A 26,223-nucleotide genomic window follows, 5' to 3' on the forward strand; every position below is an offset into this window, starting at 1 on the left:
AGGCCCTGATGTGTTCTGAGGTTTGACAGTTGAAACCCTTTACCAGTGCTGTTAAAAGAAAGTCCCTCCATCCCCAAGGCTTTAGATGATGGGGTCCAGGGGCACTTCTGAGACCTCCACAGGCCCTCAGTTCCTCCAGAGCGTTACCGTGGCATGCAGGTCTCTGACAGAAACGGGGATGAGGTCTACAGCATGGAAAAGGTGATATTTCTTTCATACCGGCAATTAGTTTGAAAGAGAAGTGTGAAAACAAAATCTCAAGGATGCAGTGTACATGGCCCAGGCTTTAAAATACGAAGGAAAAATGCCACTCGAGCTGTCCCTGAGTCTGTTAGATGGACGTGGTGAGGACATAGGTGCTTCACTGCCAAGGATTCCCGGGTCCAGCCCATCTCCGCGAGTGGAGCTCTTGCCCATGAAAATGGCAGCCCAGACAGGTGATTGTAGTGGCAGCTTAGAATGCCCGAGGACACGTGGACAGGGGTAAAAGCTGGCTTCTGATCTTAGAGGAGAGGGGCACTGGGCAGGTTTGACTTGGAACACAGCTCTTCCTGTCAGACTGCCCTTCCAGGGAGCCTTGGAGCCTTAAGAGAGATGATGTCGGGTCAGAGGTCCGCTACGGAGGGTCCCTCCTGGCACCTGAGGGCAATACTGAACCACTTGAGGCAGCGCAGCCAAACGGACACGCTCGTGCCCTCCTAGGTGTGTTCTCGTGCAGTCTGCACCTGCAGGAAGGAGGGAAGTCACTCTTGCTGCGCTAGCCTACTCTGGGCTGCCCTGAGCAAGAGATTTGTGTTGTTCACGTACTGTTCTGCCTATGGAACCAGGAGCCCTGGGCCTCTGAACTCTGGGTTGAACTTGGGAGGAGTAGTAAAATAGTCTCCAGGCCGCAGCCTCCTCATGAGTAGAGACCTGCGTGTGAGGTTTGGGTGCCTCTCCAGTTGTTCACTAAACACAGCTAGCTAGAGGGCTGTGGGGCCGGGGTGTGATTCCCTGCCGAGTAAGATGAACAAAGCAACTCAGGGCTTGTGGCTTGTGTTTCCTCCCAGTAGACGTTTACTTACTCAGAAGCCATGGCTTTGACTCTGCCATTTCTGCCTCACCTGGGCAGCCTGAGACTAGGGAAGAGGCTGTGGTGGGCATGGTGGGCAGGCGTAAAATGACATAGTATAAACGCACAGCTCCTGCAGCAGTCACTAGAACTGCACTGGGGTGGGGATGGTGAAAGAGGCCACAGCAGCCCAAGGTCAGGTACAAGATGCATCATGGACCAGAAATGGGACAGGGAGGCGGCCCATTTGGTTAGGAGTAGTTGGTAGGAGGGAGCAGTGGTGGGAAGGCAGTTGTTTCACCTGTAAGGGATATGGCAAAAGGCCTTACTTTCTGAGTTGGCAAATCCCAAGCCTGGCCACGTACAGAGACCGCCAGCTGCACTGCCTTCCACCGCCCAGCCAGGAGCCTGGCTGCCAGACCTGTGTTCCATGCCACTGGGGCAACGTGTGACTTCTGACAAAGGTAGGTGGGGGTTGGGGGGAGGGTATGGCCTGTTCACTCAGGAAACTAGCTTTTCTTTATTACAACGGGCTTAGGTTGGGGTAGCAGTGCTCGCCGAGACCCATGTGGAAATGATCACTTCTTTGGTGCAATAATGCCTTCCAGTTGGGCCTGAAAAATAAAGACAAACTCCATTAATATTTGAAGCTTGCAGCATTTAGCTGAGAGGTGAGAAAGAAAGTCCCTGGGAAGAAGAATTCAATGCCGCCCCGCCAAGTGTTTTTCCCTCCATTCCCAATTCCGTATTTCCTAGATTAGCTGGTTTCGGGCTTGGCATCCAGTCTTGCTGCAGGAGAAGAAACCAGAGCTGTCCTGGTTTCCATACGATAATGGCTCCGTGTAGAATATAAAGCATTGAAAAGGAAATTGAATAAAAGTTGTTGAAATAGTGGTTTTTCACGGCTCAGATTTCGGGCCTGAAATGCTAAGGTAAACATCTGGCTCTCTGGGTTGGGATCCTGGGAGCTCTGTGCTGGGACGAGAGGTTTGGGAAACAGCCATCTTTCAGCCACCGAGACAACTTGACACCCAATTAGAGGAAATTGCTACCAGTAAGTAGGGAGCTGTCCATCTTGTATGTAAAGCTTAACACACTTGGGAGTTATTTACTCTGCTCCTCCGGCAGCCAGTAAAATAATTTACTATCATGGTGTGTGGACAGCTTTTTAAGCAGGTCTATCTTGGGGACTACAGGCACTGCTTTATTTGCAGTGCAGCTTGGAGCCAATAAAAATAACTCACTTCTAAAGAGTCCTACACCCTGGGGATGACAAGGTTGCTTATAAATGTTAGAAGCCATGGTATTCCGCTGTGCTCCTGCTGCTGGTAACTGCAGGAGGAACTGAGGAACTTACGGGCTTATGGTGAAGGGAACACGGCAGATAAGGCACGCAGCTTCAGAAGCTGCTAAGTAAACAGATGCACGTCTGGCTGTGAAGTTTCTAGCTTTTCTTTGTTAAACTCAGCAACAGGAAGATCTGTCGTCCCGCACTAGTGGTTCATACAAGCCCGTCTTTATCTTAAGTGCCTGTCCTTGGTGGAGCCCCAAGAAGCCTGCCAATCCCAAGAATGTAAGCTTTCTGTGAGACTAAGGAGGAAAGGGAGACCGCATCCAGGGGCCCCCTGGCCAGGGCAATGGGAGACCACCACCAAACACGAACAGGTCCGCTGCCTAGAACAACGGTGTTCAAACTTCCTCTGTAGACCTTGTTAGGTTGTTGGACCCCAGCCCTGATGTTTCCGACTCAGTAGGTCTGGGATGGGCCCAGTGGTTTGTATTTCTAAAAGTTCCCGGGTGATGATGCTAGTCTGGGGCCCAGCTTTAGAGAAAGTTCAGATCCCACAGAGAACGTAGAATTTCAGGGGCCTGGCCCCACTTCAGCTCGGCTGGCAATGGGACTTGGAGGCAAAACACCTCCAGTTGCCTTCCCCTGACCATGCACCTGGGAAAGTTCCTAATTTGAAATGGGCCTTCCCTGTCCACCCCAAAGGCTATGCCTCAGAGGGGCCGCAGGCGGGAAAAGCCCTCCCAAGACAGCCTGCTGAAGAGATCCAGCCCATGCTGTCATGGGAGAGAAGTTCCACTTTCTACCATATCTGCCCCTCCCGGGGGATGGGCGACTTCTTTCCAAGGGGAAAACACCCTCCACTGGAGCGGCGGGCTGAGGTGGTGTGGGAATCCAGAGCCTGATGGCTAGAAAAGATACATAATGAATCTTCACTGTCCCCCCCGCCCCCACCGCTGCTTCCTTCACTCCTTGGCAGCGCATGGGCCTGGGGGAGGTGGGCCAGTGGGGGGCACCTTCAGCTGCTGGTTGGTCCGCTTGAGGAACTGAATCTCCTCGTTGTGCTTCTTCTCCTCTACCAGTCTCCTCTCAACCTCCCGCTTCTCGATGGCCTCACACTTGGCCTTCTGCTCATTCACTTGCCTCTCCAAATCTTTCTTTTCTGCTTCCAATTCTGCAATCTGAGGACAGAAATTTGGGTCATCCTGGGCTGCCACCAAAGGTCAGGATGGTGTGACTGGGTGGAGGGGACCTAGGCACAGCTGTCCAAGCTGACATTGTCAGGGTCTGTGCTGCCACCCAGTGGGGGGTTGGTGACTGGCACGGCACGTCCACGAGGAGAGGGATCTGCCGGCACCAGGCTGACCAGCCGCTCTGAACCCAAGGGTCCCTGTTGGCGGGATGGCCGGAGCCCCCCAGAGGCCAGAATTTCATCTGGAATGGCAACCCTGTGGCCCTGAGATTGACAGAAGAATTCACAGAGGGCTGAAACCTCATGGTCAACCCCACTCACTTTCCTCTCCATGTCTGACTTCCCCTGTTCAGCCTGCAGCGCCTTCCTCATGCCAAAGGCCACGCTGCTCTCATACAAGGTCTGGTAGGCGGCAATGGTCATGCGGATCTCGTCCCGGACTCGAAGCAACAGCAGCCCCCTCTCTGCACAGTTGATGGTCACCTCTCGGATCAGCTCGTCTTCCAAAGTGCATACACAATGAGTTCAGGAGGGCAGGCGGGAGGGAAACCTTGCCATGTCTATGGCTCACCACCCTTCCTACTGGGGACAGCGTAGCGTGTGTCCTCCCCACTTGGGGACCGAGGCCCCAGGAGCCTTGCCAGATATCCACTGCTCTGAATTTAGCACTTGGGAGGACAGGCAGTCGGCGAGCCCAGGGCAAAGGGAGACAGGAGCCCTTGGGTTTGCTTGTAGCCGGAAGGCCCCTCTTAGCCACCCTCAGAAAGAAAGCCCAAGGTACTAGTCCGAGAGATTTGACTTTTCAGTTTGAGGATGATGACTGCTTTAAAGCAGCTGGGAACTCTGCGTGCCCCTTTGGCTGGACCGGCTTGGGGCTGCAAACAGTAAGAATCCGAGCTTGCCCACCCATCTCTCCCACAGATGCTGACCTGGCCAGCAAACCCTAGTTACCCTCAGACTGAGGGGAGCCTGCTGGCCGCAGGGTGTGGCAGCAGTCTGAATGTCAGAGTCCACTCAGGCCAGGGAGTGTGGGCTGGGGGACAGCCATTTGACACTATCACTTCTCTTTGGTGACTGTTGATTAGTAACAAATCATCCTGAAATATTTTTCTGGGCCAAGGGCTGAATGTTGATGGGTAGATGTAAATATGGAACATTAATCTTTCTGATTAAAAAATTAACATGCTTAATATAAATTTTTTTTTTTAATTTAAAATGGAAGTTCTGATCTTTAACCATTTGCTAAGAGGTTAGGAACCAGATGTTCAGGTTGGCTGGAAGACGGGGGGATGGGAACGCCTTTAGCAGTTCCTGGGTTTGGGGGCAAGGAGGAGGAGACAAGACAATTCCAGGATGGGGTGGGCTTTGGCTCGGGGGTACTCGGAACTCGGGTCTGTGCTTACAGGGAAGGGCAGGAGGTGGGAGAGGACCATGTAGCCCCGCAACCGCAGCCCGCGCCAGGCCACTCACCGAAGCACTGTGAGTAGAGCTCCCTGCGCACGGGGCAGATGCCGGTCTCCCTGGCCTGCCGCTGCTGCAGCTTCAGGTCCAGCTGCTCCTGGAGATGCACCACATCCATCCTGGTGCTGGGGGTGCTGGACACCTGCTGGATCCACAGCTGCGTGTCCTCCACCCACTCCCTGTGGCACAGACACAGCCAGGCTGAGCAAACCCACAGCGAGAGGGGCCCTGGGGACCTGAGCAGGGCTGGCCTTTTGGGTCCTCTGCCTTGAGCAGGAAAAAGGGGCAGTTCTGTCACCAATCCACCAGAAGCTTCCATCCCTCTCTCTTCTCTGGGAAGTGTGGGGCTCCAAAGCCACACCCACTAAGCCACCTCCACGGGGCCTCTACCTGGGAGCTGGGCAATCTCTACCCTCCTGTGGCTCTCTGTGAAATCATCACCCATGTTCCAGATCTTACCCTCCTAATGAGCTGAGTGAGGGCAGCTTCATGGGCCTTGTTGCTTGATTAGAACAGAAAGGCCAGTGAGAATTCCCCACTGACTTGTGGGGTGGGACACACAGGGCACCATAAAACTTGTGCCAGCCAGAAAGAAGCAAATGTGTGCAGTGGAGAGCTTCCTGAAGGCCTATGTGGTCCCCTCCTCGCTCCCCCCACCGACCTGCCCCCCCAGTAAACCTTATGTCAGAGGCATGGCCAGGTTCCAGAATCACAAGAAGGAAGCCTGAGGGAAGAATCACCATGGGGAGAGGACTTCCATTTATTGACAGGAGGGAGTCACCTGAAAAATCTCCCCTCCCTTCTTTGACTTCCATCTTGGATGAGTCTCTTTTCATCACAGCCTTAGAAACTGTGCTGTTAACTTATTACATAAAAAAAGTCAACAGAGCATGTCAGATAAGGAGGGAGCAGGGTAAGGGCATAGTGAAGAAGGGAAAATGGTTTTTTTAAATAAGGATTCTCAAGGAAGCCTGCCTTGAGGCAATCACGTTTGAGCGAGACCCGGGTAAAGAGACGGAAGGGAACGAGGTGGACATCGGGGGAAGAATATCCTTGGCAGGAAGAACAGCAACTGTCAGAGCAGTGTCCAGAGACAGTGAGCAGAGGCCTCTGTGGCATCACCCCCCTGAACAGAAGGAGAATAATGGGAGACGAGATCACGGATATACGAGGGGCCAGATCATGCTGACTCTTGCAGGTCATTCTAAGGACTTTGGATTTTAGTTGGAGGGACATGGGAAGCCATTAAAGAGTTCCTGGCAGAAGACTGGCATGATCTGGCTTAGGATTTTGGGGCTGTTTGGAGAACAGATTGCAGGAGCAAAGAACGGAAGCAAGGTTTTCAGATAGGAGGCCAATGTAGATGACAAACAGTGATGAGGAACAGAACAGTGGAAGCAGAGGGGGCAGAAAGTGGTTGGATTTGGGATATAAATTTGAAGGTAGAGCCAAAATAATTTGATGAAGGATAGGACGTGTGACGTGAGAGACCAAAAGGAATGAAGGGTGGCCTTAAGCCACTAGGAGAAAGAAGACTGGGGGTGAGTAGTTTGGGAGAGGGGGACATCGTGATTTAGTTTGGACATGCTGAGTTTGAGACGCCCAGGAGACATCTTCATGAAGCTAATGAGGAAGCAGTAAAATATATGGGTCTGGAGTTTAGAGGAAAGAACAGGGCTGGAAAAACACATTTGGGAGTCATCAGCATATAGATGGTATTTAAAGCCATGAGCCTGGGTTTGAGCACTCAGGAAAACAGGACGATAGAGAAGAGGTCTCCCTGCCCCCCCCCCCACCCCGCCTTCCAGGATCCAGCCCTCTGCAAGCTCTAGGAGTGCTGGATTGCTGGGAGGAAATCCTGCCCAGGGGCAGAGACAGGGTCCCTCTTCCTACATCCCCAAGTTCTGGGATAGCAAAGCCTGGGCTTTCTCCTAGCCATTGCTCCTAAATTTTTACCTTGGGGGTAGGATGGCATTTAAGATTTCTTCTGCCTGCTTTGTAGGATCTGGGACAGAAGAAGTTGAGGGGAGCTTGGTCTTTGGTGGCTGTGGGACTGGACCGGAGGGTCCAGGCTGCTGGGGGCTGACTTTCAGTGGCCGTGCCTGAAAAAAATGGACAAGTTAGGGCAGACACTGAACTCCACATATCCAAGCCCTCTGGGTTGCCCCAGGTCTTCTAAACACCCTTCCCCTCTTCCCAGATCACTTTCTTCATCTGTCTTCTCAAAAGTTATGTCTCAGCTGAAGGAAGCCATGAAGAGGGCGCCTGGGTGGCTCAGTGGGTTAAAGCCTCTGCTGTCGGCTCAGGTCATGATCTCCTGGGATCGAGCCCCACACCTGGCTCTCTGCTCAGCAGGGAGTCTGCTTCTCCCTCTCTCTCTCTGCCTGCCTCTCTGCCTACTTGTGATCTCTGTCAAATAAATAAATAAATAAATCTTAAAAAAAAAAAAAAGGAAGCCATGAAGAGTCTCCGGTGCCACCCCAGTCCAAGACCTGTATCTCCTGGAACAAGTGTTTCCGGCAGGGGTGCTCAGCCCTCTAGTGATGGAGCGAGCAGTCACTACCAGATCTGTTCTTGGACCAGACAACTACGAAAAAGAATGAGCCCCATCCACCTCTCTGACTTCCTTTCTCACCCTAAATCTGCCCTCTGGGGTCACCCATCTGGGTTCCTTGTACCGCTTTCCCATCTTCTTTCCCCGTCCCAATTCCCTTTGCTCCCGGTTGCTGCAGCCCACGTCTCTCTGGACCCCGGACCCTCACCACAGGGATCTTTCCCTATCGGAGCTCCCGGGCTCCCCCGCCCCATGAGACCCGTCCTTACTTTGGGGCTCCGCTTTTCTGTATTCCGGCTCACCAACACCGGGGTGTCATACTTGAGCAGAGAGTCCGCAGGGGGAATCATGGCGGCGACGGGGATAGCAGCCCGACTGCGGCCCCTAGAGTGTGCGCCTTGTTTGCTGTCACCATGGAAACCTCCTCCCCCTTCCTCGTGGCCTGGGCGGGGCTTCGAAGTGGGGCGGGGCCAGCAGTCGTGAGTTTCCGCTCAGCCTTGGTGAAAAATTCTTCTTGTGCTTTACGTTATCAGGGTTCCCGATCACCGGGTCGCGCTTTTGGAAACGGGCAAGACAGGAGCTGGAGTCCCTGTGCTCCGTCTTGTTTGCAATTTGAATGAGATGGCAAGTCACCTTCGCTGATTCCCCCCCCCCCGTTTTATCGCCTGCAAATGGGAGTCACGTGACTCCTCAGCGAAGGCCTGGAGAAGATTCCCAGAGGAGGGCATCTGGAGCTCCAGTTTTCTGTTGTTGTTGTTTTTAAATTTGATTTATTTATTTGACAGAGAAAGACCACAGGTAGGCAGAGAGAGAGAGAGAGAGAGAAGCAGGCTCCCCGCTGAGCAGAGCGCCCGATCCGAGGGGCTCGATCCGGGGACCCTGAGATCATGACCGGAGCGGAAGGCAGTGGCTTAACCCACTGAGCCACCCAGGCGCCCCTGGAGGTCCAGGTTTTAAAAAAGTATTTGTTTTGGGGGCGCCAGGCTGGCTCAGTCGGTGAAGCGTGAGACTTTTAATCTGGAGGTGGTGAGTTCGAGCTTTACCGCTGGCTATAGAGATGACTTGAAAATAAAACATGTTTAAAAAGTGTTTGTTTTTAACTAGATGTTGAAATGACAGCATAACATAAAGTTCGAGAATAGAAGGGAACTACTAATGACTGGCCCACGGGCAGTACTGTGGTTCCATTTCCTCCTCTCTTAACTTCGTATTTCCAAACCTAAGTGTAATCACAGTTTGCGCACCATTATTGATCCCGCTTCTTTCGTTGAACGAAGCAGGGATTCCTCCCTCCGTCGCAGAGCTTGTAAACCGCGTTACGAACGGAGACAGACCATTCGTCAGTTGGCTAAACAATTTCCTACTGCTGGGCATTCAGATTGTCTCCGTATTTAGTAATTACTAATAACGTGGCAACAAACAGCCTCGAGGGGAGCTGTTTCCCTAAGTTTCTTTTTGACACTTAAAATTCCCGCCACCCGAGCGGGTCCCTATGGTCCCGCCAGCTGCGGAGGGGTTGTCACGTGCTTAGATCTCCACCGCGAGGGTTTCTGGGAGAACGCGCACCCGGAAGCGGAAGTCCAGGGGTCGGGGCCGTCATTTCCTTCAGCGAGAGGATCGCAACGGATCTGTTTTTCCTTCGCTCGGCTGGTATCTCAGCATGAAGGAGGTAAAGAGCGAGCGGGAGCGGGGGAGCCGGCGGAGGCACCGCGACGGGGACGTGGTGGCGGCGGCGGTGGTGGTGAAGGTGAAGCAGGAGCGCCTCAGCCCGGAAGCCGCGCCTCCCGCCCACCGCCGCCCAGATTCCTCCGGCGGTAGCGCGTCCCCGCCAGCCGGCGACCCGGGCCGCCCTGGTCACCGCGGGAACCGAGCCCGAGGAGGTAGCCGGTAAGTGGGAAGGCGCCCGGGATGGATTTGGGTCTGGCTCCTTGAGAAGAGACAGGGCTAGCGTCAGAAACACACCTTGAATGCCGCGCGCTGCAGCTTGGATTTAATCTTAAAGCGGTGGAAGTGAGCCTGCCGGGTTTGTGCTGAAGAATGTTTACTCTGGTACCTGTCACTTAGGTTAAGCGCCTGATGACTAATGGGTAGGATCCCACCCCTTCATCTCTGTGCCCAGCTCTTGGCCGAGTACGGGCCCAGCAGATAGCACTGATAGAATTGAAATAAAAGAGTTTTTCCCATCTGCCTGCAAATGGAGCGCCGGCTTTGGCTTTCCAGTTATCTGCCCCCAAAGTTTCCCACGTTGAGAGCTTAGGCGATCTACCTGGTAGAGATTTGGAAGGAAATTTGTCTCTTGCTGGACTCGTTGATTCATTCCTTCAACATAGTTTTTACTGCGTGCTAAAGAGTGTCCTAGGTACAGGGGCCTCAAGGGTGAGCTGGGGAAATTGATGCGCTCCACCTTGAGACAAATAGTAAGGAGATAAAGAAAATAGTTTCCGTTAGTAACAAGTATTAGGTTAAAGAAGAGGTTAAAACAGGCATGTGATGAAGTTCGAAGGGAAGTGAGAGAAGGGCTCCCTGAAAAGGTGCCATTTGAGTTGAGACACGAATGATAAGACTAATCCAGCCTCGTAAGGATCGGGCTGAGGAAACAATGCGCTCAAAGAACCTGAAGCAGAATTAATGTGATTGTTCTAGACATAGGGGGGAGATTGTCCAGTGATCAAAGAGAGTAGTAGGAGTGAGGTGGGAGAGGGAGGAGATAGAACCACAAGACTCACTGATGGATTAATGTGGCTGTGGGGGGAGGGAGTGGGGAGCTATTGGTGGTGAGGGAAAAAAAAGAGTTAAGGGCGTTTTCTAGGTTTTTGTCTTGAGCAGGGTGGAAGGTGGTTACTGAGATGGCAGAGACTGAGGGAGGAAAGGGTTTTGAGGGGTTGGAGAAAGCAAGAGTTATGCTCTGTGAGAAGGTTTAGTAGGTAGCCATGTATGTGGGTCTGGAACTCAAGGAAGACATCAGGGCTGGAGCGTGAAGTGCTCGCCTCCTTTAATGTGAAAAGCAGAGCCCTTCACAAATGTGCTGTTTGTGTTAGTAGGTTAGCCTGTTACTTGAAGTGAATTTATTTGGGGGAAGGGAAATTGAGATAAAACCCTGTGTGTACCATGCTCTGAAAAGGTCCCCAGCCAAAAAGAAAAACAAGTCCTCAGGGAGAAGAAGCAAGTCTCCTCGGAGTAAGAGAAGCCGAAGCCCTCACCACTCAACAGTCAAAGTGAAGCAGGTAAGTGGATTGAGATGTTTTGATACCAGGTCCAAATCTAGAGCCTCTTCCCATCCTGACAAACACGTAATCATGTGTGTTTACATGTACTGCAATGGATTTTTTTAGAAACTGGGTTTTTGTTTTCCTTGCTTGTTTTGTTAAACTTTTTTGGAGGTAATTGTTGATTTATGTTCAGTGGTTAAAAAGAAAAATACAGAGGTATACTCTTTACTGTTTTTCCCACTGGTGACGTCTTATAGGATTCCAGTACAGTATCACAGGTGACACTATTGTAGTCAAGATACAGAACATTTCCATCATCACGAGGATCCATTCATGTTGTCCTTGTGTAGTCTCACCCGCTTCTCTCTCACCCTTACCCCTCAAGTCCTGGCAACTTCTAATCTGTTCTCTGTATCAATAATGTTGTCACTTCAAGAACGTTATGTCAGGGGTGCCTGGGTGGCTCAGTGGGTTGAGCCTCCGCCTTCGGCTCCGTTCATGATCTCAGGGTCCTGGGATCGAGCCCTGCATCAGGCTCTCTGTTCTGCGGGAGCCTGCTATATATAAAGAATGTTATGTCAATAGAATCATACATGTATCCTTCAGAGATTGGCTTTTTTCACTCAGCATAATTTTTTGGAGATTCATTCAGGTTGTTCTATCTGTCAGTAGCTCATTTCTTTTTATTAAATCCAGTGACATGGATTTAACCATTTGCCCACTAAAGAACATCTGGGTTGTTTCCAGTTTGGGGTTATTACATGTAGGGTTGCTGAGTAACAGTTTTGTACAGGTTTTTGTGTGAACATATCTTCATTCTCTGCGGTAGATGCCCAGGAGTGCAGTTCTTAGGTTGTATGCTAGTGACTGTGGTAGTTTGCTAGGGCTTCCATAACAAAATATCATAGACTGGGTACCTTAAACAACAAATTAATTTTCTCACAACTCTGGAGGCTAAAGTCCCAGATGAAGATGTCAGCAGGTTTTGTTTCTCTTAAGGCTTCTTTCCTTGGCTTGCAAATGCTTCCTTCTTGTCTGTGACCTCACGTGGCCATTCCTCTGTGGGCTCATACCCTTGGTGTCTCTTCCTCTTCATACAAGGACATCAGTCATACTGGATTAGGGTTTTGCTGTCATCTTAACTTGATCATGTCTTTCAAGACCTTATCTCAATAAGAAGCAAAAAAAAAAAAAAGCTCCCCCCCAAATGGTTACATTCTGAGGATGGTGGTTGGGACTGCGACATATGAATTTTGGGGGCACACTGTTCAGTCCTTAACAGTGACTGTATCATCTTACGATTCCCACCTGTATTTTGCGTGAAGCAGTTTCTCTGCATCCTCACCAACATTTGGTGTTGACATTATTTTTTGTTTCAGCCATTCCAGTAGATTTGTAATGATATTTCATTGTGATTTTATTTATTTTTCATTTTATGTAGACTCCATGCCCATCCTGGGGTGTGAACTCTAGAGTCCCACGTTCTACCAGCTGAGCCAGCCAGGTGCCGGTCTCATTGTGATTTTACCTCATTGTGATTTTAATTTGCATTACCCGTGAGCATCTTTTCATCTCTTTGTTTGCCCTCTGTATATCCTCTCAGGTGAAATGTCTTTTCATAGGCTTTTTCTCTCTTTTTTAAAAGATTTTATTTATCTAACAGAGAGAGACACAGTGAGAGGGGGAACACAGACATGGGGAATAGGAGAGGGAGAAGCAGGCTTCCTGCCAAGCAGGGAGCCTGATGCGGGGCTGCATCCCAGGACCCCAGGATCATGACCTGGGCTGAAGGCAGATACCTAATGACTAAGCCACCCAGGTGCCTGCCCCTCTTCATAGTCTTTTGCTTATTTTTTACTTGTTTTTGCTTTCTTAAACTGTTGTGTTTGTAGAGTTCTATGCTACTAGACCTTTTTGGGTACATGGTTTGCAGATATTTCTCTCCAGTCTATAGCTTGTCTTTTCCTTCACTCAGCAGGGTTTTTCTCAGAGGAAAAATGTTAAATTGTCATGAAGTACAGTTTATCAACTTTTCCTTTTTTTAAAAAATTTTTTAAAAAATATATTTATTTGTCAGAGAGCAAGCAAGCACGTGCACAAGCTGGGGGAGTTGGCAGGCCAAGGAATAAGCAGGCTTCCCTGCTGAGTAGGGAGCCAGATGGGCTGGATCCTAGGATCCCAGGACGCTGGGATCGTGACCTGAGCCAAAGGGAGATGCTTCACCGACTGAGCCACCCAGGCACCCCTCCACTTTGCTTTTTATGGATTGTGCTTTTGGTGTCATGTCTAAGAACTTTTGCCTAGATCCCGAAGATAACATTTTTTTCCTCAAGTTTTACATTTAAGTCCATGATTTATTATGAGTTAATTTTGATATAAGGCACGAGCCTTGGGTTGAGGTTCATTTTTCTTTTTTTTTCTTTTTGCCTATGAATGTTCACTTGCTATGGCGCCATTTTTTTGAAAAGGCTGTCTTTCCTTGAATTGCTTTTGCTTTTTTATCAAAAATCAGTTGGGAATATGTGTGTGTGTTTATTTCTGCTTCTCTGTTCCATTGATCTCTGTCATTCTGCCAGTATGACACAGTCTTGATTACTGTCGCTATCTAGTAAGTCTTGAAATCTGAGAGACAGATTTTCTTGTTTTCTTCTTAAAAATTGTTTAGCTATACTAGTTCCTTTGTCTTTCCGTATAAATTTTAAGCCAATCTTGTCTATATAAGAAAAGGTCTTGCTAGAATTTGGGTAGAAACGGTAGGAAGTTGTATTTCGGGGAGAATTGGCCTTTTTTTTTTTTTTTTTTTAAAGATTTTATTTATTTATTTGACAGAACGAGAGAGCTTGCATGCACAGGCAGGGGGAGCAGCAGGCAGAGTGAGAGGAAGAAGCAGGCTTGCCACTGAGCAGGGAGCCTGATGTGGGGCTCTATCTCAGGACCCTGGGATCATGACCTGAAGCAAAGGCAGACACTTAACTGACTGAGTCACACAGGTGCCCGAAGAATTGGCTTTTTATCATATCGAATATTCCAGTCCATGAGCACTGTTTGAGTCATTTATTTACATCTTTGATTTTTTCTTCAACATTTATAGTTTTTAGCACTTACGTTCTGTGTATATTTTATTAGATTTACATGAAGTTTTTCTTTGTGGGAGTGATTGTAAGTGATATTTTTAAGTTTTGGTCCATGTGTTCATTGCTAATCTATAGAAGTATAATTTATTTTTAATTTTTCTTTGTTTTTCTTATATCCTGTGACTTCATTGATCTCAGCTGATTTAGTCCAGGAAGGTTTTTTGTAGATTTCTTGGGATTTTTTTTTTTTTTTTTTACATAGACAATCATATCTTCACATAAGGACAGTTTCATTTCTTCCATTATAATCTCTATGCATTGTATTTCCTTGTCTTGTCTTATTGTACTAAGTAGGACTTCCAGCACTCTGTCCAATGAGAGTAGTGAGAGGAGACACCCTTGCTTCGCCCTCAATCTTAAGAGACAAGCATTCTGTGTTTTTAAAAAGACTATGTTACAGTGTGCAAATAGACATTAAGAAAATGGATTTTCCTGTTACTTTGAGAGACTGTGGACCAGTTTCCTAGTATCTTAAAGATAGAAAGCCAGACAGCCTTGGTGGTGTGCCGTGTGAATTCATTAGGCCCGCTTTAGCTCTCTCAGAATGCAGTTCCCAGAGCCACACCACCAGGACGAGGCCTTTTGTTTTTTGTTTTTTTATTTTTTTCCACTGTACAACTGGCAGCTCCCTACCTGTGGTTTCTAAATGAACCTTTTACAGTAAGTTCTGGGACTTTTAGAAGAAGCTTTTTTCTTTTTTTTTTAAGATTTTATTTATTTGTCAGAGAGAGAGAAATAGCGAGCATAAGCAGGGGGAGCAGCAGGCAGAGGGAGAAGCAGGCTCTGCTGAGCAAAGAGCCTGATGCCAGAAGCCTAACGACTGAGCCACCCAGGCGTGCCTAAAATGGAACTTTTCTGTGTTATTATTATTGTTTTGATGTGTCTTCATTTGTTTTATCTATGTTAACTTCTCTCCTGACATTGAATTATCTCTTTAAAAGCTAATTTCTGTGTGTTAATCAGCTGGGAACTTGGAAATGGCTCTCAAACAAAAGGGCTTGACACTGAGTGACTTTCACATGGGTTAATCCTGGAGGAATGCACACAGCCTCTGACTTAAGCATGATTTGTGCTTGCAGGCATTCTCTTCTCCACACCTGAACCACCATTTAAAAAATAAATTTGAGTGCTCATTGTAATAACACAGAAGTATATAAAAGTATATAAAGTAAAAAGTGAGAGTATGGGATATGAAGTGTATGGTTACTTCTCCCATTATCCCCAAAGTTGCAGGCTCCCTCCTCCCTCCCAAAAAAGAAAAAGATCACCTAAGTCCCCAGAGGCAACCATGTTAATAGTTTGATATTTATATTTCACGGCTCTCTTGTACTTACATCCTCCTTTTTTCCTTTATGTTTTAGTATGTATCTGTGTGTTTTCCATGTAAAATTTTCAATTTAAAAAAAAAGAAATCATGGGGCACCTGGGTGGCTCAGTCAGTTAAGCATCTGCCTTTGGCTTGGGTCAGGATCCCAGGGTCTTGGGATCCAGCCCCGTGTTAGGAGTTCTGCTCAGCAGGGAGCCTCCTTTTCCCTCTGCCCCTCCCTGCTGCTTCTGCTTTCTCTCTCTCCCTCTCAAATAAATAAAATCTAAAAAAATTTTAAAAAGGTACCATATTGGGGAGCCTGGGTTGGGTGGCTCAGTGGGTTAAGCCTCCATCTTCAGCTCAGGTCATGATCTCAGGGTCCTGGGATCGAGCCCTACATTGGGCTTTCTGCTCAGTGGGGAGCCTGTTCCCCCCACCCTCTGCCTTCCTGTCTGCCTACTTGTGATCTCTCTCTCTCTCTCAAATAGATAATAAATAAATAAATAAATAATTTTTTTTTTTAAAGAAAAGGAACCATATTATATATATTATCCTACTTGCCAATAATTGAAATCTTAGTTATTTTGTGTCATCTGGCTATATAATTTGTCTTATCCTTTTCCACAGTTCTTACTAATTTTGCCTGGTCTACCCATCTTTATTTACCCTGTGTGACAGAGGTTGGGGGGCAGGCAGCGGGAGAGAGAATCTCCAGCAGACTTCCCACTGAGCATGGAGCCCGACATGGGCCTCAATTCTATGACCCTGAGATCATGACCTGAGCCAAAATCAGGAGTCGGGCGCTTTAACCAACTGAGCCACCCAAGCGCCACAGTCTGCGCCTCTTTAAAGTGAGGACTGAGGATTAATTGGTCATTGGAATAGTGGATATACAGAGCCTTATGGGGATTAGGATATAGGGGAGGTGGGGTGATGACCTGGAGTCTGTGGCTTCTTTTACTGACTCATTTCATCAGGGATAAAGGGCATAATGACATTAGTTCTGGTAGGTGGCGGTGGCAAGCTTGTGAGTACCTTAAGGTAGGAAGGATATGGATCTGAGGCTCCCTCTTGATGCTTGTCTTTGGAAGCTATGAAGTCTAAAAAAACTGAGTCCTGCTCTGAGTAAGCAGGCCTGCACTTGACCCCTGTGTGTGTAGCAGGGAGAAGGCCCTGGGAGTAAGGGAGGCGGTGAGATCTCAGTGCTCAGATCCTCTTTATCCTTTCTAGGTAGGTTGGACTTGCTCATAGCATGCAGGGCTCCCTTGATCTCTTATGTTTTGGTTATTAGTAAGGATAAGTTTATTATATTTGTATGTTCATTAGATACTTATTTCTTAGAAAAATTGTTAATATCCTTTGCCCATTTTTTTCTCTTGAATTGTCTTACCGATTTATTTTCTTATTGATAGATGTTATGTGTTGCAGTTTTTGCAAAGCTGATTTTCAATACTGTTTTTCAAGAAACCATGATATGTCTATTAATTTTTTTCAGATCTTAAAAAAATCAATACATTTTTACAAGTTTCTTCTTATATGTCTTATATACTTCTGAAGTATCTTCCTTGGTACTGAACACTTTTTGTTACTGTTGAAATGAGATACTTTAAAATTAATTACATTTTCATTTTTGTCGTAGGAGAAAACTAGCTGTTTTTCTTTATATGTTTATCTTATACATGACTACTTAATTCCATTAGTTCTGTTTTATGTGTATGCTTCCCTATGAGTGTGCCTATAGCTCCTCTAGTCTAGTTTCTAGGGCTCTGAACCTGGACTTGCAACGTTAGAGCTGTAGTCAGGTGTCTATGGAAATAGTGTGGGGAGCCTTGCAAGGGAATACAGCCACCACTGCTAACCTGATTTCTGTGGGACATTTTGCTCTGAAGGCCAAAGTCCAAATGGCTTTTTGAATGCATCGGTTGACAGAGTGTGTACTGCTTCTCATTTACTGGATCTGTTTGAATTTCAGGAACGTGAGGATCATACTCGGAGAGGACGGGAGGAACGGCAGCACCGGGAATCATCAGGCCAGGAACACAGGCGAGCTAGAAACAGTGACCGTGACAGACACCGGGGCCATTCTCACCAGAGGAGAAGCTCTAATGAGAGGCCCGGGAGTGGGCAGGCTCAGGGACGGGACCGAGACGTTCAGAATCTACAGGCTCAGGATGCAGAGCGGGAGTTTTGCAATGCCCGAAGACGGGAGAATCGCCAGAAGAATGAAGTTAGCGGTGGTGGTAATGAGTCTCAGGGGTCGGTTCCCCGACCTGGGGGCAACAATAAAGACAAAGAGGCACCCGTTAAAGAAAAGCCAAGCTTTGAACTCTCCGGGGCACTTCTCGAGGACACCAATACCTTCCGGGGTGTCGTCATTAAGTATAGTGAGCCCCCAGAAGCACGTATCCCCAAGAAACGATGGCGCCTCTACCCCTTTAAAAATGACGAGGTGCTTCCTGTCATGTACATCCATCGGCAGAGCGCCTACCTCTTAGGCCGGCACCGCCGCATAGCGGACATCCCGATCGATCATCCCTCCTGCTCAAAGCAGCACGCCGTCTTTCAGTATCGGTGAGTACATGTTTGCAGGAAGAACCAGAAGTGTGGGCAGAAGCCGAGAGTCTCAGGATTACTAACATTTGTGTACACGTGTGTGCAGAAGAATCCCATGCTCTGCAGATCTAATCTTCGTATTAAGTTTATGAATCTAACCGCCCTTTGAATTATCACTTACATGTGTCTAAAAGCATCACATTTGGTGTCAGAGATTCAGATTTTAAATCCTGCCACTGCCACTTCCAGGGGTTTGGCCTGGGGCAAGCCATTCTCTGTACCTCAGTTTCTCCCTACCTCAAAGGGCTGTTTGGAGAGTTAAAGGGAAGCGTACCTGAGAGTGGCTGGCGTGTGTGTTGGCTAAGCTGTGTTTGACTGGTTGTGTAGGACATCTGTTACTGTTCGATCATCACAGCACTCCTACGAGGAGGATAGGTCAGCTGTTAATATCCCCATTCGACGGGTGAGAAGATTGAAGCTCAGCAGAGCCTAGTAAATGATCTGGTTCAAAGACTCTGAAGTTAAAATCCACTGCTTTATTCCCATTGGGACAGGAGCTAAAATATGTTCAAATAGAGGTGAAAGAAGCATCATCTTGAATATAAACAACACAAAAATGTATTTTCTTAATCATGGCAAGAGGTCTTGGATTCTGACTTTAAGCTTTTGATCTATCATGAATTTCTCTCCTCTACTCCCTCAGGAACCAGTTCCCGCCTTTTCTTCTAAGTATATTTAACACTCCCAATCTCCAGATCCAAGCCATATCTTCTCCTTGCTTTCCTAGAGTTTGGATTTGAATTGCATTCAAGCCAGATAATTTACATCACATAGGCTGTGTTAGCAAAATGCCAGATGGTCCGAGGTGGGATTTTGCTCATAAATTTCTCTTTTATCTCTGCTAGGCTTGTGGAATATACCCGTGCTGATGGGACAGTTGGCCGAAGGGTGAGGCCCTACATCATTGACCTTGGCTCAGGCAATGGAACGTTCTTGAACAACAAACGCATTGAGCCACAGAGATACTATGAACTAAAGGAAAAAGATGTACTTAAATTTGGGTTCAGCAGCAGAGAGTATGTCCTGCTTCACGAGTCCTCTGACACCTCTGAAGTAGACAGGAAAGAAGATGAGGATGACGAGGAGGAGGAGGAAGTATCTGACAGCTAGCAAACTCGGAAGCATCCCAAACTCTCAAGAGACCTTTTCTTTCTTTAAAGGTTTTGGGATTGAGTCAGAGAGCACCACAGTGCTCTCTGTTTATGCCTCTTATTGCCTTAAGTCTTTGCTCTGTTGCTGACCACCTTATGTTATAGCATAAGAAAACTGACTTCTGTTTGGTTGAACTTTTTTCTGTGGCACATCAGCCCCTTGCCTGTGGGCATTTGTTTTCAGAACAGTCTCACCAACACATCGTGTTGCAGTAGAAGCATCGTGGCTGTCCTTGGTGCTTTCAGAACTGCTTCCTAGGAAACTACAGACCCTTGGCTCAAAGGGAATTGTGGCTTGTTCTCGTTGTACAGTTACTTTATTTATATAGGTGTTAAGCTTCGTGGACTGGGTTTGTTTTTGTTTTTTTATTTTTGGGGCAAACCCTGATACAGAGAATCTTACTAAGCTTTGGTTGTCACCAAAACAGCCTCCATTATATACCAAAGCTTTGACCTGGTTGAGCTCTTGAGTCACAGAAGTTGATTTTGCACTTCATTTTTGGGGGGTGGGAACTTACCACATGACCTCATTATTAACTGTTGGACTTAAACAGACGCTTTATGGGACGTGCTGAAGCTACGACTGGGCAGGAAGATCCTGGCTCCCGCCAGTGGGTGCTGATCTAACGTCACGAGAGGCTGAAATGTGTCATGGATCGGTTTCCTGTGAGAGAATTCCAATTTCTCCGTAAAGCATGTACATAACCATTTTGATCATCATATCTGTTCACTTTTGCATTTTTATTCAAATGTTCTCTCTTTCCTTCTTTGCAAAACAGTGTCGTTCATGTAGCACAGTCCTTGCTTTATTCTAACAACGTATGTATATGTGTAAAGGAGGTTGTACAGTTGACACGTTTCATCTTTTTAGAAAATGTTCAGAGAGGTTGTATTTACTTTCCCAAGGCCAGAAAGCAAGGGAGTTGCCCTGTTTCCTAATTTTCCACAGAGGAATATGTGTAAGTAGCAGAGTCGTAACTACTTACATACACTGTGTGTGTGTGGTGTGTGTGGGTGTGTGTGTGTATACATAAAAGTGTGAGTGAAAGAGCTGCATACTGATTTTCATATGAGAATGTTTTGTGATGTAAATGTGATACTACATTATAGGCAAAGGCCTCCCTGCATTTGAATAGCAGGTTTTCATTTATATGTATTTTTGGGATAAAAAAATAATAAAATTTGTAAATATAGCCCCATTTCAAAGGGTTATTCTTTCTTGGCAGAAGGACCTTGTGTTTATAGGTCTGTATGCAGCCACAGTCATCTTTGCGTCAGGACTTTGGAGGTAAACAGTAGTTTACCTAGTAAAAGCCTAGTAGTTGCAGAGGGTGTGCTGCGGTGAGACCAGGAAATAGTGAAGTTGGGGCCAGCAGCAGCTCTGGAAGCCAGACCCTCACACATCAGCGAGTGAGTCCTGGTCCTATGGCAGCAGCAGTGTTTGAATTGGCAGCAAAGGGGTTTTCCTAGTCTGTTGGGGCAGGTTCTACATAGCAGGTCTTGAACCAATGAATCCCTGTCCCTGCTGTGTTGCCTGCGGGGGGGTGGGTGGGGAGGGGGTGATGCTGCTCAGTGCTGCAGTCCACTGTTTGCTCCTCTTGGAAACTTGTGATGCTGTGAGATGGTCTCCCACCTACCCATGTGGACTCAGGACTAAGTGCTGACTAGTGTGGGGAGCGGCAGCTGACTAGTGTTTATGCCAAAAAAAGGAAAAGGTCCCCTTAAAGAGTGAATACTTAATGAGGTCAGTTAGACATAGGGAAGCTCTAATGTCAAGAGAGCAGTTAGCATCCCGCCCCCTCACCCCCCTGCCATGTGCTCCACAGTGGCCACGGTGACTGCTGTTTTCCTCATTTTTCTATCTGCCGTAGAGCCCCTATTGCATCTGTGTCTGATGGAAAGGTAGGTTTTGCTTTGATAGATCCCAGCCGATGGCTTTCTCTTGCTGGGATCAGGTGCTGATTTGGCCTCCAGGGCCTCCTGTTCAGTTTGTGCTCCTACTACTGCTCCAGGGAGCCTCCGGCTTTGCTGCAAATACCATCCTGCTAGGCAGCACACTAGTGTGACCCCTTGCCTACATGCTTCAGTAAAAGGTCCCAATTGTGAAGTAAACTTGCTTTAGTGGAGGAATAGCTTCTTGCATTAAAAGATTCATGCCAAACATCTGGGAAGGTGTCCCCCCTCCACCCTCCTCCAATACGCTAACATCCTTCCCCCCCGCCTTTTTTTTTAACGGAAGAGGGTCAGGACACCTGGGCAGCTCAGTCAGTTAAGCGTCATCTGACTTTGGTTCAGGTCATGATTGCAGGGTCCTGGGATCAAGCCCTGGGTCAGGGTCCTCACTCAGTACAGAGTCCGCTTGGCCCTCTTCCTTTATCCCCCTCCCTGCTTGTGCATGTGCTTGTGCTCTGTCATAAATAAATAAAATCTTTTTTTTTTTAAGATTTTACTTATTTGAGAGAGCACAAGCGGGAAGGGGCAGAGGGAGAGCTCTCCCCAACCCCCAGAGCAGGAAGCCAAATGTGGGGCTCGAACCCTGGACCCTGGGATCATGACCTGAGCCAAAGGCAGACGCCCAACTGACCAAGCCACCCAGGCACCCCATAAATAAATAAAATTAAAAAAAAAAAAAAAAAGAGGCTCAAAGAAAAGACACTACCCATCTCCAAAGCCAGATATCACTAGTGAACTTCTCATTTGAAGTTGACATAATCCTACAGCTTTGTTCTTGAATTCTTTGCTTGGTAACTCATGTTCCTCCTAGCCATTTGCAACTTCTTTATTCTCTACCTGTTCTCCCCACTGGCTGCAAAACATTGCTGTCAAAACCAAGCTATCTATAAAGCAGAGCTTAGTGTCTGAGCCTCTCTCCCAAAACCTCTGTGGTGATCTACAGTACTGCTGAAGTATAGGACGGAATCTTCAGGTTTTCCCCATCAAACCTCTTCCTAGTCACCTAGTTCTCTCATTCGGACATGGACAAAGGAGACCTCATTAAGAACAACTGGTGATGTAGCTTTCAAATACTTTTATTGTATTCCGGTGATAAGTAAAAGCAGAGTAATTTATTCAGATAATGAGATTTGTTTTGTTTAGTTTTTATCATTTTTGTATTAGTGTATGGAGTGTGCCAGTATACAATATAGCTTGGTTTCAAAAGGCTTAGAACTGAAATACATATTTCGGGTTGATTATTATTTGATACAGTGCACAGCGGGTTATGTATTTTAACATTCTTCCCTTTGTGGAAGTTAGTTGTGGATGTGAGGAATGAGGTGAAAGCATGTTAATGAAAGCCCAAGTGTGACTTACACACATCAATGAGCAGTGCCTGCTTGTGTGATGGTGTTCCGAACCCACAACATTCCTGGGTGTGTGTGTTTATGCAAGCAAGAAGCCTGCTTGACTTAAAGCTTTGGAATTTAAAGCTCCATCTGGTCTCTTTGGGTAAAGTTTCCATTTATCGAGTGGGAAACCATTGAAAAAGACAGTTGATTGGTTCACATTTAAAGTTCAAGTGAGTTATTCCAGCAAATGATTGTATAAGTTTACTGTGCTAACAGCTGAATTACAACTGTGAGTTAGAAATGGAGCAGTCATCTAGACGTGTACCCTGTGCAAGAGTTGGCATTTGTTGTATGCCTTAGAGAACAGGTTGGTTTTGAACCATTGGTAGAAGAGGGCATTGTTACAGACCGAGCAGTCCAGGGGACCACAGGAGTGGAGTGGGATATGTGGAAGGAATTCTGTAAAATGAAGCTATTTTCCTGAGGTCCCGCAGCAAGGCAGGCGTAGACCTAGGATGAAAAATCACCTCAGTCCTGGTTCAGTGGTCTTTGTTCTAGGCTATTCCCTCCCAGCAACCTGGCGGTCCTTAGTGGAAAGATGCGAGGGTGCATTAGGCTTCTTGATTCGTAGTGGGTTCAAAGAAATCACAGTGGATGGGCCATTCAGGGGTAGACAGTGGCTCAGGCCAATCACCTCATCAAGTCAGAGCTGCTTGGAAATTATCATGTTGATTCATAAAAGTATATAAACGTTCAATAACTTGTCAGGTGCCTGACAAGTGCTATGAGGTGAGACGTTGATAATAAAGTTGGCCAATACTTAGGAGAACTTTCTATGAATGGGCACAATTCTAACCATTTTTCATGAGCATTAACACAGCCTTGTATTATTCTGTTTTGCAGATGCAAAAACCGAGGCGCAAAGAAGTTAAGGTCACACCGGGATTCAAACTAAACTCTGGTTCCAGGTGCCACACTCTTACCCACTGCAATATATTGCCTCTTAAGTAATTGAGAGAAGTACAAGGTCTGGCCCTTACAGAGTAATGTAACTAGCAGCTATAGACAGTGCTGGGAAGGAGAAGCATTGGGGATTGTGGAAGCATGGAGAGATAGAATTTAACAAAGCCTCGGGAGTCAGAGAAGAATGAACAGCTAGCCAGAAGAGGTCAGTGAGGTATAGGAAAGAAATCATTATTTCTAGGCAGAGAGGCTAGCACTTAGAAATGCCCGAGGTGATGAACTAATGAGGTTTTGGAAGTGCTGGAAGTTCAATAGGGGAAACAGTGAGTGAGACTTCTGATTTCTCTTGATGGACTAAGTTATTTTGTCTGTGTGTGAATCCTCCTGCTGCAAGAAGCCAAAATTTCTGGATAAAATACAAGCAAAAAGATTTCTGGAAGCATTTAAGAACTGACAAATTACTAAAAATGTTATCAGGCCAAAAGCGAAGATAAACAAGAATTCAGGGAGAAATGGAGCACAGATGCCTGGAAACCACATTTGATCTAATGGCAAACCACATTTGATTCTAGCCAATCAGACCTTACCCTGTGCTGAATGGGACAGAATCAAAACCCAGAGCCCACATACAATGAATAGACTGTTAAATGTTTCCCATAAAAAGCTGGCGTGCCAAAGGGCTATCGTTTCCAGAGTAAAAGAGGTGATCAGAAATCAGATCCTTCCAGGGATTTGTAGCCTGGGAGCTCAGGAAAATTCAAGCCTTGAACCTGGCTTAAGATGATCCTGTACTAGGGGCGCCTGGGTGGCTCAGTGGGTTAAAGCCTCTGCCTTCGGCTCAGGTCATGATCCCAGGGTCCTGGGGTCGAGCTCCGCATTGGGCTCTCTGCTCAGCAGGGAGCCTGCTTCCTCCTCTCTCTCTGCCTGCCTCTCTGCCTAGTTGTGATTTCTCTCTGTCAAATAAATAAAATTAAAAAAAAAAAAGATGATCCTGTACTAATGATGCCTCCAGAATTATAATAGAAGTGAATGAAATTACTTTTTGTGGAGGCAGGGACTTTTTTTTTTTTTTTTTAAATCTCCCCTGTTACTTCTACATTTTTTTCCCCCGCAAAGATACAATTATTTTTTTAAAGCACACCAGAAAAGTTACTATAGGTGAGAACCAACAGGAATAACAAACTGATTCTCAAAGACTAGATACTTGAATTATAAGATACTATAAAATGTTCATGGTTACTATTCTCAAAGAAATGATAAACTTAAAAATAGAGGGAACAAGAAATGGCAGCAAGCAAAAGAACAGAAGCTTCAGAGAGAATTAGTGAACTGGAAGATAGAAATTATCCAGGCACATAAATTTAACAAATCGTCCAATTTCTCGAGAATCATAAACTACCAAAATTCACCTGATATGAGATAGATAATCTGAATAGTCCTATAATTATTTAAGAAACTAAATTTGTAATGGAGAAAGCTTCCAGGGGTGCCTGGGTAGCACAGTTGGTTATATGTTGGACTCTTGGTTTTGGCTTAGGTAGTGATCTCAGGGTCGTGAGATGGAGCCCCACGTCAGGCTCCATGCTCAGCCTGGAGTCCGCTTCAGGTTGTCTCTCCCTCTCCCTCTGCCCCTAGTGCTCTCTCTTTCTCTCTAAAATAATTAAAAATAAAAAGCTTCCAAAAAGAAATGTTTAGGTCCAAATGGTGATGGTTTCACTGAAAAAGCCTACCAAATTTTAAGAAGAATTAGCACTATTCTATACCATCTCTGCCAGAAATTAGAATATCAGGCAGTACCTTCTTAACTCATTTTATAAGGGCAGTATTACTTTGATATCAAAGCCAAATAGGATAGTACCCCCCCAAAAAAGGAGGAAGAAGAAACAACAACGAAAACCCTACAGACCAATATCCCAGAAATTTAGTCACAAAAATTCTGGAATTAGCAAATTGAATCCAGCATATATAAAAAGAATTAGGCAACATGACCAAGTGAGGTTTATTCCAGATATCCAAGACTGGTTTAACATATGGGAAGAAATTTATATAATCCACTATCCAAAGAGGCTAGAGAAAAAATGATGTCAATTGGTGTAGAAAAAAACATTTGACAAAATTCAATACACGTTCATGATAAAACCTATCAGTAAAACCAAAAGTAGAGGGGGAACTTCCTCAATAAAGAGCCATCTACAAAAATCCTACAGCTAATGTACTTAATGGTGAAAGACTAAATACTTTCCTTTTAAGATAGGGAAGGATTCAAGAATGTCTACTGTGACCATTATTCAATGTAGAACTGGAAGTCCTAGCCAGCACAGTAAGGCAAGAAAAAGAAATAAAAAGGATATAGATTGGAGGGGGGGGGGGGGGATGACTAAAACCAGCAACCCTTATTTGCAGATGAAATGATTGTCTATGTAAAAAATCCTAAGGAATCTGCAGTAAAACCCTTCTAGAATTAATAGGGGAGTTCAGCAAGATTTCAGGTTACAAGGACAATACACAAGAGAAATTATCCAGAATGCAGCAGAGAGACAAAAAGACGGGAAACAGTGGGTAAAAAAAATAATGTTCAATTTGAGTTCCAGGAGAGAGGAAAATGAGGCAGAGGAGTATCTGAAGAAAAAGCTGAAAATTTATCAGCTAGTGGAAGATACCAATCTACAGATTGTACAAACCCAAAGACTTCAAGCAAGGTGGGGAAAAAAATGAAATATGAAGAAAAAATCCCGCTCATGATCGTGGAATTACAGAAAGAGAAGTAACCAAGAGCCAAATGAAAACCAAGTTAAGGATGCTGGGCTTAATGATAAAAAACGAATGTTTGCACCATCCTTACTACTTGCCAAGCCTGCAGGCGAAGTGATTTACTCCTCAGGACAATTGTAGGTGTAAAAAGTACTGTTATTCCCTCCATTTTACAGATGAGGAAGTTGAGACGAATGAAATTCAGTTACTTGGCAAAATGGCACAGCGTAGCAATGGTAGAGGTAAGATTTTAAACAAGGTAG

General features: G+C 46.4%; 2 protein-coding genes across 4 annotated transcripts; one reads left to right on the forward strand and one right to left on the reverse strand.

Moving 5' to 3' along the window:
* Positions 1-86: 86 nt before the first annotated feature.
* On the reverse strand, positions 87-7,942 carry DNALI1 (dynein axonemal light intermediate chain 1). The gene is made up of 6 exons (XM_046024802.1): positions 7,816-7,942; positions 6,949-7,094; positions 5,002-5,171; positions 3,853-4,031; positions 3,356-3,520; positions 87-1,665 (listed from the first exon to the last, which is right to left on the reverse strand). The coding sequence occupies exons 1-6, from the start codon at positions 7,894-7,896 to the stop codon at positions 1,630-1,632; spliced, it is 777 nt and encodes a 258-aa protein (XP_045880758.1). The 5' UTR covers positions 7,897-7,942; the 3' UTR covers positions 87-1,629.
* Positions 7,943-9,155: 1,213 nt separating this feature from the next.
* SNIP1 (Smad nuclear interacting protein 1) lies at positions 9,156-26,170 on the forward strand. Of its 3 annotated transcripts, XR_006821324.1 has the most exons (6): positions 9,156-9,433; positions 10,668-10,770; positions 17,168-17,766; positions 18,654-19,656; positions 23,150-23,214; positions 25,801-26,170. XR_006821324.1 is itself a non-coding variant. In XM_046028016.1 (4 exons), the coding sequence occupies exons 1-4, from the start codon at positions 9,207-9,209 to the stop codon at positions 18,916-18,918; spliced, it is 1,194 nt and encodes a 397-aa protein (XP_045883972.1). In that variant the 5' UTR covers positions 9,156-9,206; the 3' UTR covers positions 18,919-20,158. The 3 variants fall into 3 exon arrangements, 1 of the variants encoding a protein (XP_045883972.1); XR_006821322.1 differs by lacking the exon at positions 25,801-26,170 and having other exon boundaries at positions 23,150-24,124; XM_046028016.1 differs by lacking the exons at positions 23,150-23,214; positions 25,801-26,170 and having other exon boundaries at positions 18,654-20,158.
* The last annotated feature ends 53 nt before the right edge of the window (positions 26,171-26,223 follow it).

Source organism: Meles meles, chromosome 1 (genome assembly GCF_922984935.1).
Source record: "Meles meles chromosome 1, mMelMel3.1 paternal haplotype, whole genome shotgun sequence".
In the NCBI taxonomy this organism is placed as follows: Eukaryota; Metazoa; Chordata; class Mammalia; order Carnivora; family Mustelidae; genus Meles; species Meles meles.

Excerpts from the sequence above, each read along its gene's own strand:
- DNALI1 (XM_046024802.1), bottom strand. The coding sequence starts at position 7,896 with ATGATTCCCCCTGCGGACTCTCTGCTCAAGTATGACACCCCGGTGTTG. Across the intron at positions 3,521-3,852 it reads AGTCAGACATGGAGAGGAAA|ATTGCAGAATTGGAAGCAGA; the intron begins GTGAGTGGGGTT and ends TTCTGTCCTCAG. Across the intron at positions 1,666-3,355 it reads GGACCAACCAGCAGCTGAAG|GCCCAACTGGAAGGCATTAT; the intron begins GTGCCCCCCACT and ends TTTATTTTTCAG.
- SNIP1 (XM_046028016.1), top strand. The coding sequence starts at position 9,207 with ATGAAGGAGGTAAAGAGCGAGCGGGAGCGGGGGAGCCGGCGGAGGCAC. Across the intron at positions 10,771-17,167 it reads CAACAGTCAAAGTGAAGCAG|GAACGTGAGGATCATACTCG; the intron begins GTAAGTGGATTG and ends TTTGAATTTCAG. Across the intron at positions 17,767-18,653 it reads CACGCCGTCTTTCAGTATCG|GCTTGTGGAATATACCCGTG; the intron begins GTGAGTACATGT and ends TATCTCTGCTAG.